General features: G+C 39.2%; 1 protein-coding gene across 1 annotated transcript; it reads left to right on the top strand.

Annotated features, from left to right (window-relative positions):
• Positions 1–2,185: 2,185 nt before the first annotated feature.
• Positions 2,186–10,547, top strand: LOC121192204 (protein lin-28 homolog A-like). The gene is made up of 4 exons (XM_041053785.1): positions 2,186–2,195; positions 3,440–3,594; positions 5,535–5,713; positions 10,334–10,547. Exons 1-4 carry the CDS (start codon positions 2,186–2,188, stop codon positions 10,545–10,547), a joined length of 558 nt encoding a protein of 185 aa, XP_040909719.1.
• Positions 10,548–14,656: the final 4,109 nt, after the last annotated feature.

Here is a 14,656-nt window from a genome sequence, read left to right as displayed (position 1 = left end):
CCATCTGGACTCTCAGTCTCACCTCTTAGTTCATATAACTATGACAGACAATTCAGCGCTGATCCCTTTAGACCTCAGTCCTTACAGGAAACATTTAGGACCAGTGTTTCCTCTGAGATGACAGCTTGGTTACCTTAGTTACAGTACGTCTGATAATTTATCACATGTACCGTGATAGATTTTAAGATACTGTATCAACTAGGAATTTCTAATAGATGGAAGCAATCAATGTGAAACAACAATCCCTTAAAAATACGCTTCAGTGCTTCATATACCTTGAAAATGTAAGTTAAGGTGTTTAATATGGTCGTCACAGATACTTTCATTTGTCCATTCATTTGAAAAGGTGAAAGTTAAATCCCTATAAAAATTAATTTCAAAAGCTCTAATTTGTTCAGTAAAGTTACTTGAATTAAGTAAATTTTAAGGAGCACACATCCATCCATCCATTTTCTATACCGCTTAATCCATCAGGGTCGCAGGGGGAGCTGGAGCCTATCCCAGCTAGGAGCACACATGTATTCCCTGAATTTGCATATTATTTTGAAAGCTGGTCATTTGAAGGTTTTATTAAGGGAGTATGGGGTTGACATAAAAAAACACTGCTAAAAGTAACATCACACATTAAACATTCTAACATTTTAAGGGACTATTACTCAGGTATTCAGCTTTATCCTAGATAAACTGGTAAACTGGTGAATACATGAATGGATTGTAACATTTTAAGGGGTTTTAAGGACTAAGATTTACAAAATAACATAAAAAATGAAGGTAACTATTGATTTGTACTTTCAAGGACCAATTTCAAATTCACTCCTTATTGTATTTATCAAAGAACCTTAATCTTTTTATCGAACTGCAAAGTCAGAGGAGCACTGTGGCTCTAGGGCTGATATATGGTTTAGGGGGTTTTAAAGCGGAAAATATAAATAAATAAAATAGAAGGAAATTGAAGTCACTTTAAGGTATAAACTGAGGGATGGCTTCCATGTTCCAATTTTAATTATTTTTATTTCATTTATTTTTACCCCTTAAAAGTCCTTAAAAATGCAGATAACCCCCTGAAAATCTACGTTCATATTATAACCCTTAAATTTATCCATTAATAATCCACCATAGATCTTATTAAAATACTTTAATTACTTTAATATTAATGAAACAATAATTATTTTTAGTTTTAAGGTATGAGATTAAAAGTTTCAGTTTCAGACTGATAGTGATGTTGTGTTCAGAGATGTTTCCTCAGCTTGGCTTTGACAGCACTAATACTACTCATAATAATATTAGTAATTTTAAATAACTAATCCATTCTAACTTTTTTTTAAAAACAAAGTTCTCCAAACGAAGTCTCCCCATTATTATTTCTTCATTATTACATTTGAATTAATTGCATTTATTACATGAAAGGGTCACTTTTTTCCTGACTAAGGTCCAGTCTGGTCCTCTGTCAGAAACTAAAGGACTGTTGAATATCTAATAATGTCATTGGGCTTTTGAGCAAGTTCATTTCTTTTTGCTTTCTTTTCTTTTGTTTGTTAAAATTAAAATTTAAAATTACGAGAACCCATGTTTATTTCAGTGTCAGAGACCTCTGTGCTCCTCCTCTGTTTGTACTGACACGTGACTGGTTAAGAATCTTTAAAAAATAATTCTTATTGATGCAAATAGATCAGATTCAGGAAAACAATGAGATGGAAACCCTTTGATTTGAACAGGAGCTGCTCAACGCTTTGGACTTGGGTTTTGTGTGTATGTGTGTGGTGGAGGGTGGTAGTGGGCGGGATGATATCCCTTTGGGCCTTTGGGTGCAGAGTCCTGATTGGTCACTTTGATAATTGTTTTGGCTTCGTATCTTATTGGACAGGTGTGATTTATTTGAGATTGAAGATCACGTGGACATGTCCGAAAATGTGGTGGTCTCTGTGTGTGTGTGGGGGGGGGGGGGGGGGGATTACTAGAGGTAGGAGGGTCAAGGGGCTTCTGCATATTGTGCAAGAGGAGAGCAGGAACGAGAGAAACACATTTTCTCCTGGAGGGCTGCAAACACCCACACACACGCACGCACACACACGCTCATTAACACGGAGAGAACGTGCACGGATGTCCAGCATGCAATTAACTCATTTCTTCTAACCATTCTGTGGGCCGGAGCTGTTTCTGCGGGAAGCTGTGGAAAGCTCTCACCATGGCAGAAGGTATGAGAAGCTCGTTTGAAGATGCTCTGAAAGGAAGCGGGTGGTTCAATGGAGGGGAGACAGGAAGGAGGGCTGGCTTTTCTGCCTCCTGCATTGTCTTTCTCTCCCCTTTCTGAGGGGGTGGTGGTTGTCTATTCAGAGAAACCTCTGTAGAAGTGCTGCCATGATCTGCTGTCAGGGGGGAAGGTATGTTTTTGTTGGTGTGGCTGCATAGAGTGGAGGTGTAGAGAAGGACAGCCGACTCAGTGCGCTTTAAAGCCGGGGACAGCAGCGCAGAGAGGCGGGATGGGCTCTGCTTCAAACCCGAGTTTCACAGGTAGAACACGAGCAGCCGTTTAGTGAGAAAGCAAACTTTTGGTGTAGTTAGAAAGTACGACTCTCTCTGCTGATGCGGTGAAGTTTCGGAATATGAGATGAAAGAATTTATTCCTCATCAAGATTTGAATATTGCCTGAGGGGAGATACATTTTATTTTGAAGGAGGGCCTTCTGGCAGTGGAGGTGTAGCATGTTGGGACTTGTACCTAAAACATGTGAAATGTAGTTAATTTGTTCCGTCATTGTAAGTATATGAATTTAATTCATTCACATAGATTAATTAAATAAATTAATCACTATTTACATCATAAATAATGAACTTACCATTGTTATTGTTTATGGCTGAAACAATGAATTGATAAATGATTAGTGGACAGTTTTTATACGTTATTGTCATTAACTTAGTTCCTTAATTATGTCAGCTGTGGGATAATAACTTCAGTTTCATCATGTTTTAACAGTTGACATAAGATAGAGCGAAATATCGAATGAAAATAAGCAGTGCAAAAAAAAAAGCTAAACAGATTTGTTCCATCTTCTTTGTATTCTTTGAGTATTTGGTGTTTTCTTTTAGTTTTATATGATACTCGATTGAATATTTTTGGGGGTTTCTGACAAAACAGGACGTTTCATTAATCCAATTTGGATTCCGTCTCATTTTCACGGTTAGTTGATCAATCGAGAAAATAATAAAACAATCGCAGCCGTAGATCTATTATTATACCAGCTAGGAAATGAATCTGTGTTTGAAATTGGAATAATCTGATGATTTCTGTCAGATATGAACAGTATTCCTGTACAGGCCTGTTAGGCTCTTAGTTTTGTTTTTTGTTTTTGCGTCTTTCACCGTGTGCTTCGGTTTTTAAACCGACTTTCATCACCATCATCATCATCATCATCACCATCATGTCCCTGTCTCCGGTGCAGGAGGGTGTGCACAGAGCGAGGAGGAGGAAGCGGGCTTGTCCCGGGGCAGCGGAGTCTGCAAGTGGTTCAACGTACGGATGGGCTTCGGCTTCCTGTCCATGAACAACAGGGACGGAGTCACTCTGGAGCAGTCGCTGGACGTGTTTGTCCATCAGGTGAGGCCATGCTGCCTTTTTTTTGGGGGGGGGGGGGTTAATCAAAGACTTCTGCTGGGCTACAATCATTTTGGGAGAGTCTGGTAGGAAATCTTGCACCATGGGGGCTAAAGGTAGTGCACTTAGAAGGATGTGAACACTCTCAAACGTCCTTAAAGTTGAAAGTAAATCTCAGAAACAGAAAACCTGTCACAGTCTGTGTGCACTGCACTGAGGGCAGCAGCAGCAGCAGCAACAGATCATTAAAACGATCACTGAGGATGATGAAGTGTTGGTTTTAAATGCTCTCTGATGTGACCACAGTCACATAAAGGCTGTTAAGATTTCCTCTGATGGACCTGAGTTGCACAATGCGTCCATTCTTACAAATCCCATAATGCGTCCTTTTTCCCAGATGGTTTCTTTTATATCAAATAATTTATTTAGATAATACACGTGTCAAACATGTTAGTCACATAAATACAACCTCATTTCAGCTTATTTTCACTGAAATGCAGCCATGGGAATGGGGGGGGGGTTAGGGCTCAAACATTTCTTTTTTAAAAGGGGTTAGAGGCTAAAGCAGAGATAACAAGGCTCATTCCTCTCCCCATCCAGCCCTGCTTCCTGTTATAAAGTCATTAAAGCGTCAGGGAGCCCACCCAGCCCGGAGTTTCAGTCCCACCTCCCGTGTGCAGCCTTCTTCTCGGGTTTCTCTGCTGTAAATCATCTGATGGGAGCGAGAGAGTAAAGGCTCTGTACGTGGCTTGTTTTGGGCTTTAGTGAGATATGGGTGTCAATTCACTGTGCAGACGTTTAATGGAAATTATTATTATTACTCCCACGTACATAGTGAGGTCATTTTTTTTTTAGCTACAGTGCTTTGAGCTTTCTTTGCAACCGTTCTACTGTTACTGCTTACAGATGATTTCTGGGAAATGAAGTACAGAAACACTGTATGAATGCTTAGCACCAAGGTGGAGTCAAAATGGGAAATAATCTCAATTCTAGGCTTTGGCTCAGCATTGTTTAAAGGTATTTTTAAAGATATATGAGAATGTTGTGAGTTTTATATACTTAAGATATTTCAAGATTAAAAAGATGAAATTAATGTTTCCCTTCAAGTACAGTTATTTTTTGGTGCCTGTTTACCCTGTAGTACTTAGTCCTTCCTTGTATGTACATCAGTGTGAAAGCTGTTACTGAAATAGATAGAGTTTCTTTTCTCAGGATGAATACATTCAAAACACATCTTCTGTTAGCTGTTCCATGTACAACAAATCATGTTTCTGTGCAAATAAACTGCAGCAACAAATGCATTTTGTAGGATGTGTAGCTGGTCTGATGTGACAGTCGTGCTCTTTGTGCACTCGCCTTCCACCCAAACCACCTCCCAGCAACTCTGTAATAAATCATTTATCCAAAAACAAATGTCACTTCTGAACATAATCCAGTCAGTGATTATATTTCCTATAAAATGTATTTGTTGTTGTAGTTTAGTTGAATAGAAACGTAAGTTCTCAGAGGCAGGTTTGCCAGGAATTCCCTCCTTTTCCCCTCTGTCATTTCCCAGCATCCTCCAATGCAGCGGTCAGCTTGAGACTTGACTCACTGATTGATAGATTGTGTGGCTGCATCTTGGTGGTGCTGCTGAGGTACCTGAGGGGGGTGGGTGACTGTGGGGGCTGTGCTGGTCCCATGCTGTTCCTGGTGCTTTGGATAAGCAAAAGACCTGAGGCATTTGTTGGGATGGCATAATTCTCAGGCTGGACAACAGCTGATGGACTGTCCTCTCTGTCCTCTCTTGGGTGAATGTTTGCGCTTGATTTTCCGACTGGACAAAAATGGCAGCTGTTGTTTAAAATGTACATTAAATATACATTAAACATGGATTTTAAATATCTACTGAAGCTTCCGTGGTGACTGCTGAAAACCTAATAACTGTTGTTTTTAATTAACAGAGTAAACTGCACATGGAGGGCTTCCGCAGCCTCAGAGAGGGTGAGGCGGTAGAGTTCACCTTTAAGAAATCATCTAAAGGACTGGAGTCCGTCAGGGTAACTGGGCCTAATGGAGCTGCGTGTCTGGGTAGTGAGAGAAGACCAAAGAGTGCCCAGAAACGACGCTCCAAGGGGGACAGGTAAGTCCAGTTGGAGAACATCCAAATGCTAGTTTAGGACTTAAAGGAGTAGTTCAGCATTTTGGTACATGTGTTTATTCACTTTCATTCTGAGAGTTAGATGAGAGGAGTGAGAGATACCTCTCTTACGTCTGTATGTTAAATACAGAAATCAGCATCTCTGGCTGCTACGCAGGTTGTCAGAACGGTTAGTGAGGCTGTGTCCTAAGTTCACAAATCAGCCAAAGCCTGTAACGCTCTCTAATGAACAGGCTGTGTGTGGTGTGTTTCATCTGTACACAAACTGAAATGTCAAAATGATTATTTGTGGGTTTAATCCACCTGGTTCTTCCGAGGGTCCTGCTACAGCACAGGCAGATCAGTGATGTGCACTGGCTTTAGTGTAGCTTCTGCACAGGCATGATGGCACCAAACCTGGCAACCTCACTGATAAGACTGACACTGTGCCTGGCCTTTGTTCATCAAGAAGTAGCTCCAGCATGTTAGTTTCTTTAAGGCCACAAATGATAATTTTTACATTACAATTTGTGCACAGATAAAATAAATTAGATGATATAATGAGAGATGATAATTAGAGCTTCAGAGGTATTACAGATAGTTTTCTTTTTACTTTGGAAGGAGGCAGGCTGAGTGTTTCCCCCTGCCTGGGGTCTGTATGATAAGCTGAGTAAACCATGTTCCGACTTAAGTTCCACACTTCATGCACAGAGAAGATTGTGAATGGATTCCTTTAAATTTGTCTTTGACAACAATTTGCCTCATTAATATGTAATACTCTCATTATTGTCTTAAGAAATGCAGGGTTTTTACCAATGTATCGCACAGCACTGTGTTATTTGCAAGATACAACACAGTGTGTTCATGGTGTGCTTTAACGGTAAAGGTGAAAGGGGTTGTTAGAAATCCTGTCTGTCATATTGGAATTTGATGATTTACTAAAGTAAGTATCAAGTACGACAGGATGAAAACTTTGTTGAAATGTTTTTTTCTTTTGAAAATACAAGCATTAAACGTTTTGCAAATTTTACATTTATCACCTATAAAACCTTGTGACTTTAAAGGAAACAGTGACTTGAAATCTGTAATATTTATCCTCTTTGTCTGTCTCTGAAGAAGTAAAAAATAATTGCTGTGCAGTGAGAACATTTTTCATATTTGAAGAATCTGCGCAAACATTTTCTTCCAGAAAATCACAAAAAAATCTGAAAAATTAAACCTAAGCTTAGAAAATATTTAGAAAAGCTGATTTGCATCGTAAGCAAGTAAAACTATTATTTGTGCAATGGCAGATTTTTTTTCCCCATTGTTTTCAGGATAAATATAACTTTCAGGGCTGATGTTACAGACACAGATGCACTCCTGACTGCATGTTTTTTCACAGCCTCGCTATATTAACTTTTTCCAAGTGATGCCAGTTCATCATCTTATGGGTAAAAGTTACCTTCAGAGTGAATGAGACGCTCAAACAGAAGATATTTTGGTGACCAAGCGTTGGCTCTTTGTGCAGCAGCAGCAGCAGGCTGAGCTGGATCAATAGATTGTTTGATCTCTTCAGGCTTGTCCAAACCCCAGCACACCTCTTTTCTTTTTCTTTTTTTTTTTTTTGCCACAGTGCAGCTTCATCTGTTTGGCATTTTATCACAAAACAGAAATCCAAAGCAATAAATTAATGAATCTGTAAATGCATGCAACTATACAAACCTGCAACTTATTTTAAATTGCTCTGTTTGTCTTTGAAGCTTGTTTAGGCAATTAAGATCCAGTGAGGCCATTCATTTGATAGCATCTTTTAGATTTGACCATATTAATCATGGACGGCAGAGATAAAGTTAATCCCACGTCTTCCTGCATTCAGATGTTCAGACTTTTTTCTGCTTGCTGGTTCCCAAACATGATTGTTGCAGTCAGGAGAATAAAAGAGTTTGATTTGTATGCTGTCGGCTAGTCACATCTGACAAAGTTATTACTGTGACAGCATCTTATGAAGCTCAGCTTCATTAATCATGGTGGTCACCGGGCTACGATAAAAAAATAATCCCACAGCTTCCTGTTCTTAAATACTCACTACAGGTTTGATTGCATTCGCATGTTCGCTCTTTTCTCTCAAACATAAATGTTGTATTCAGAGGAGGAAAGGATCCTATCCATTTAATTGATAACAGATGTAGGTGCCCGGGAGAGGTCAGAGGTCACCACTGCCATAGCAACAATGGGATGTGGTGTGCAAATGAGGTGGAGGGAAGAGTGGGAGGAAGGGCGGCGAGCGAGCGGGGGTCATGGTTCAGAGGTCACAGGAGTAGTGAAACAAAGGAGCTCGTTCTGCCACCCTCGTGGCCACGCTGATCGATACCGAGCGCTGGCTGATGGGGGGCTGGGAGGACGAGAGGAAGGAAGTGGTGGTTAGCCGTGAGATGATCCAGGGCTCAGGTCTGGGTTTCATCACTCTGTATCTCACAGGATGCATTCTGCTGCTTTAAAGAATGAATGACTCTAAAATTTTCTGGTTTTTAACAAATGAAAAGACCAAAAGCAGTAATGAATGAATGAATAGAAACAGGCCCCAGCACTATTTTCAAAAATGTTTGAGTAACGTTTGCTAAAAACTTCTGTGCCCAGCTGTTTTAGGAAATTGCAGAACGCTTTAAAAAATAAAGTGTTGTTATAGATTGCGTCTTCATTAGGAACCAGTGTCTTTTATAATATCAGCCAGTTGTTTTCCTCAACAGTTTGTGCAGTGTCAGTCTGTGAATTCACACCCTGGATCTTGAACACATGAATCTTACTTGAGATGTGTAATTGATCACAGTGATCATTAGAGTTGATGGATTTTGAGGCCGATACTGACATTTATACACTGAGCACCACGTTATGGCTGAAACTTTAACTCTTGTGGTCAAATAATGTAATGGCAACATTTTCTAAAATAACTTCTGTACTTGCAGTCTGTTGATATATGTCTGCCATACACACGTTGTATGGCATATGTATCAGCATCTAAATAAGAGAGGGCGTGGGGAGTTTTGTGCATTCACCTCTTGTTCGGATACATGTCTTAGTATCGAAGCATAATCATGATGCTTCACAGGTCTTAAAGCAGTGTTTAAGATGAAGAGCAAAGGGAAAAACCAGGACCAGTAGAAAACCAGATTGTCTGTATACAAAGAAATCAATAGTTTTTGCCTTGCTGTTTAATTGGCCAGCGTCCCTTTGTGTCACACTGCACGGTGCTTGAGCCTCACTTGCCTTATTTATCCTGCCCTAATGAATTCAGCAACAGGATTTCACTTAGCCGCTGATCATTAGCTTTCTCAGCATAGATTTACTGATGAAACACCCATTTACCTGCAAGATCAACACACAGTAGCAGAGGTACAGTGTTGTAATCACAGGAGCTTGAGCAACAGCCGCTCTGAGATTTATAACTCATGCTTTGACCTGTTAGTGATGGATGATAATTTAATGTTGTCACCTGCTGACTTTCAGTGGGAGCCCGTTGTGACGATATGATCATATTGTGCTATTGTTGAGCAAATTTCTGTTTTAAGGTGTGAAACAGTTTTTGTTTAGATCTTCCATAGGTAATGATGCTATAAAAACATACCACACAGTAACAAGACCTTTCTTAAATAGACAAATTATAGCATAACACCCAACTCAAACTCATTTTTCACTCACAAAAACTGAAATTCTCTCTGACCTTTCTTTTTGTCCACATCCTGTCTGAGCAGCTTAACATGCTGAGCGTCCTGTAATCTGAGGGAAGGAGGAACAGGAAAATTCACCAGCTCTAATGATCACTGAGTCTTTACAATATCTTTCTCACAGGGATATAAATGTCAGCACATAAACAACGGTCTTTGTGTTACAAATGATAATGACTGTGATTGAAGATCTTGATAAATGTATTTGCATTGTGCTGTAGCACAGCTACCGCGTGAAGAAACAATAATGAGGGAACTTTAAAGCCGAGGCTCACTTTTTTTTTTTAATCACGATTGGTCTGAGCATGTTTTTGAGAAGGTGGCTGTCAATGCAGCTCTTATATAATCTCTTGAGGGACAGAGATCAATTTGACTAAATCCCCTCACAGCTGCCAGCCACTTGGACAGTTAATGTGGACGCATAGTGACAGCATGCATGTTAAGAGACTCAAGTCAAAGCTGAGAGTGTGCTGCTCTCTGGTGGTAGAAATCTACCCATGAGCAAAACTCAACAAGCTTCCATTCAGTATGTAGCTGTGTTGTACTGAGGCTGTTCCACTTTGTTTAACACTATGAATGAAAGTCTTGGGAAAGACTGACTATCCTCAAAGCTCCTGATAGTGATGCCTGTAAGAAAAGAAAGAAACCACAGCATTTATAGTATTGACCTTCAAAAACCTATAAGGCCTTCAGGTTTTACCTTGTTGAAGAAATTTAAGAATCAGCATTGTTTCTTTTTTATTTTATACAATTTATTTTGGAGTTTTCAGTGTGTTTATATTACAGGAGCACTACTATTTGTACTGGTACTAGAAATATTTACAAGATGCAAATATTAAGCTTCCCTGAAAGTATTAAATCCATTGTGCTTAACACTACTGCCACAATGAGATCATTTCATCTTCTCTTGTCATTTTAGATGCTACAACTGTGGAGGACCTGGCCACCATGCCAAAGAATGTCAGCTGCCCCCTCAGCCCAAAAAGTGTCATTTCTGCCAGAGTGTGTCCCACATGGTGGCCAGCTGTCCCGTCAGAGCACAACAGCAGCAGCAACAGCAACAACAATCCTCTCCAGGCTCTCAGGGAACAGCTACCTCACGGAGGGATGAGGAAGAGGAGCACACCCTCTGAAAACTGACAATATGTGGGATTTTTCACTGGAACACTGCTTATAGGAAGAGCAGCCTCAGGTTTTATTTATTGTGTGGCCAAAGCATACATCACTGTAATAGTGATGTGACAGACTTTTATTTTCTTTTTATGATTTTTTTTTTTCCGACTTAGATAAGTGTCTTAGCTTTGGAATGAAACAATCAGACTTCCTGTCGATTGAGCCGTGTAGTAGCCACAGATATCACGTCCCTGTTTGGACTGATCTGACATGATGATGCGTGCCTCCATTAACTGAGCCTCTTCACAAAACTGCTGATACAAAAGTCTTAACGCAGAAGGATGCGTTTGACTGATACATGGCTTTTGCAGATATTTGATCATACTGACGTAAAGCCTGCATGTTGACTGTGATAGACCTTTTCACAGAAGACGTTTTGACTTGTGGTGACAAGAAAAGCACAGGCACAATAAATAACATTAATGGTGGCTGCATTCCATTCAGGTGTCAGGCTCTGGTGGTGTTGGCATGCCTTACTGAGACTCTTCACTGGAATGGAGCCGTCATTAATTGCATTAGTTTCACCTGTGTTTTTCCTGCTGTGGCAAGTCAAACTTATCTGCTGTGAGGCCTATACAAGATTTAATCACACTCAGGAATGAATGTGGTTTTCAAACTATATTTTAGTTTCTATGCTGTCCTTTTTATTTTTTTATTTTTTGAAATGCGGGAAGCACATCATGCACGTCAAGTTCAAATGGTTAAACTCTGGGAAAATCACAGGACAATGTGAAATGTTCTGTAAAAAAAAAAAAGAAGAAGAAAAAAGATTAGAAAATACTTTTTTTTCTGCCATTGCCCCTGCCATGCGTTTTACCTTTTAAAAACATTAATGTACAATACAGTCAGAGGCCATTTTACTAGTTACACCTCCACAGTCTAGTGCAATCCAATACAACAGCCCTGCCTCACTGCCTGCTTTAACAGCAATGACCTGTTTTTGGGAATGTGTAAATTAAATGTTATGTTTATTATGGATTTACAAAGATATAAACATAATGACAGGTGGTTTACTGGAAAACATATTAATGAGAGGTGTTTCAAAGTTCACCTCGGTGCTAAAACATATGATAAAATTAACATCTCTACGAAACTGTCAACACAACCTAAACAGTATAGGCATTAAAACTGTAGACTTTATGGCAGAACAGTTGTATTGCATTAGAGTGTATAGGTGTACCTAATAAAGTGGATACTTATATCACAACTCATAAACAGTACCACAGCGGGTCCTTCACACGGGCTCTAGAGTTCCAGTAGTTACATCAAGTGAAATGATGACTTTGGCTCCATGAGGATCTGATACACAATCCAACATGTGAATGTAAAGAGGGAAAACACATCCTGAGCTGCCAAATACTTTAGTGAAAGAGGGAAAATATTTTCAGGATTTATAATGAAAAGTGAATGTCACAACATAAGTGCCATAACCTCTACTTTCCGACGGGGGTTGATAAGAGCTGCTTTCAAATGCCATAATCCATTAGAAGCAACATTATCTCACCACACACACATACCAGAGAAAAATACCTCTACTTTTTCTGTTAGTGGTGAGATTTATAGCAGGTCTTTATACCAAGATGCCATTTCATAATTTAAACTTATATGCAAGACCAGTATTGATTGTATGGCAGGCTTTGTCTGCAGAACAGTATTAATCCGAAGGGAATGTTTTTACTCAGAAGATATATATCAGGGATTTTTTCACGTAAACAATACTTTCTCAGTTATTGTGCTTAAAAGCTGCAGGTGAAGCAGAAAGAAGGAGCTGAGACAGATTTTTTCTTCTTTTTTTGTTTTTTCCTTCACTAGTTTTGCTGAAGGAGCTAAATGTATATAGATATTATCTTTTTTATATTTATTCTGAATTCCTCACCATCTGTCTGTCGCTGGTTTAGGCTGAAGAGCAGACTGAAAATCTCAGAGCTGTAATTGTTTTTGTTTGGACCTGTGCTGTGATTCACAGATATCTGTGTACCTGTCAATTACCAACACCTGTAAACTGTGCAAAGCTTTGGCTTCCTTTGCACACACACGTTGTGCAGTATGTCACAATGTTTCTGACACATTCTGACAGTTCTATTACTGTGTAATTGTATGACAGTGTAATTAATCTACAACTAAATGTGTGTTGTCACTGCACAACAAAAACCCACATCATTGCAGTGTGAAGTATGTTGACTTTCACAGTGATATCAGCCTGCATTCACTTTATTTAGCGTCTTCGTTGTGACCTCAGGGAAAATTTTTCTGATGTAGTTTTTTTAGTGTCTAAATGCTTAAGTTATTTACTGACTGCCAAATGAGTCATGCACTATCTTTGTGTTATTATCTGCCAGACCAAATACTGCAGCAAGTGCTGTGGCAAACGTGTATGGCTTAAAGGAAGCATCCACTCTAAATATCTTAAACATTGTGTCTCTTTCAGCATCATGTGCATTGCATTTCTGGGTAGAGTTTGTGCTTTGCTGTTGTATTGCATGTGCGGATAAGTGGTACAACAAAGACAATGTAATATGCCATCACAACATTCAGCTACAATGACGATTCTTTCCCCAATAGCCCTGGAATGCACTGAATATTGTATTAATTATATACATTAGAGTGCACAAACAGCCAAGGGTGCATTGAATGGGTCTGTTTCAAGTCATCCAGATGAAGATTTTCATTTGCACTGACATGTTTACTTTTAACAGACCTGTTCTAACCCGAACTGCTCAGTCAGAGGTGACACTGCAGCTACCCACTGACATTTCCCTTAAGTCAATGCGAGCATGGCACTAAAATGACTGTCACCATGTTGATGTTGTTTTTATTGTACAGATTCAGTGTCTTTTTCACAGTATTGTATTAATAGAATGTTCATGATGAGTCTGCATGATAATGAGTAGAATAATAGATTAGTGTTTTCATGCAAGGAGGGACCGGTGACTGAGACTACTGATAGCAGAGCATAAAGGATGTTTCAGAGCATTCGTATTGATCATCATTAAGGATCATTAAGTTTCTATTATGTACTTGAGTTCACTATAATGCTCATTATGCTGCAGTACAGTTGGGGTCTAATCTCCCATTTATAATACTCTAATCTAAGCAAAGTCCCTGCGATTTGTCTCGTTTCTTGTTGGTTGTATTGCTTCTGATGTGTGACAAAGACAGAAATTGTCTTGTCAAAAATCTATACCAGTCTACCTCAGGTGTGATTTTGGTTTTAATGTGGACGGCTTGAGAACAGCAGGTCCAAAAACCAGTTGTGTAAGTATTGTACTTTTTTTGTTGTTGTTTTATTTAGTTGTTTGTTAAAATATTTCATTGTTCATACAGTTCATTTTCAGTGTGATGTGTGCCACCTCAGAAAACTTTTGATACCTTTATGCTTGTTGTTGCTGCCAATATGATGACAGATATTATACATATAGAAGCCTAGGCTTCTTCCCGGGAGAAAGAGAAATCCAAAAAAGTATTAGAAGTAATAAATACACAACTAGGATGCTCTTTCAAACAAACACTGTTATCTTTACTTACCAGAGACAGACACATCCACCATTTTTGTCTTTCTGGTGATGTTACTGCAGACAAAGATTGTTCAGGTTAAACATGTTCATGTAGACGTTTTGGGTATAAGTTGAATCTTTACTCAGTGCTCAGGGTTGTTCTGAAAACACACTGCAGCCTTAACTCAGCAAGTACATTTGTCACTGAAATAATTGGTGCTGCAAAACAAAGACAAATTAAAGATCAAAAGTAGAGAAGATCCGTGTTTGTGTCTTGTATCTACACTTTATCCTCACGACTGTCAAACCTTCTCCATGATGATGATGCCAATGTTCACACTTTCAATCTTTTCAGCAGTAATCTGATTAAAGATTCAGTCCAGGTTAAGTTCTTCTGAGAGCCAGTGAAATATTGTATTGATCTTTTCTTTGAGATGGATGACACTGATATGAATCAGACTTTTATTAAAAGACTAAACTTGCTCACTTTTTTTTTGGTGGGGGGGTACAAAACCAGGCTATCCCCATGACAACAAACTCCAGTGATGAAGAACACCAAATGTGGCCTAAAGCTC

Source organism: Toxotes jaculatrix, chromosome 13, assembly GCF_017976425.1.
Source record: "Toxotes jaculatrix isolate fToxJac2 chromosome 13, fToxJac2.pri, whole genome shotgun sequence".
NCBI lineage: Eukaryota > Metazoa > Chordata > Actinopteri > Toxotidae > Toxotes > Toxotes jaculatrix.
This window is presented reverse-complemented; position numbering and strand designations above follow the sequence as displayed.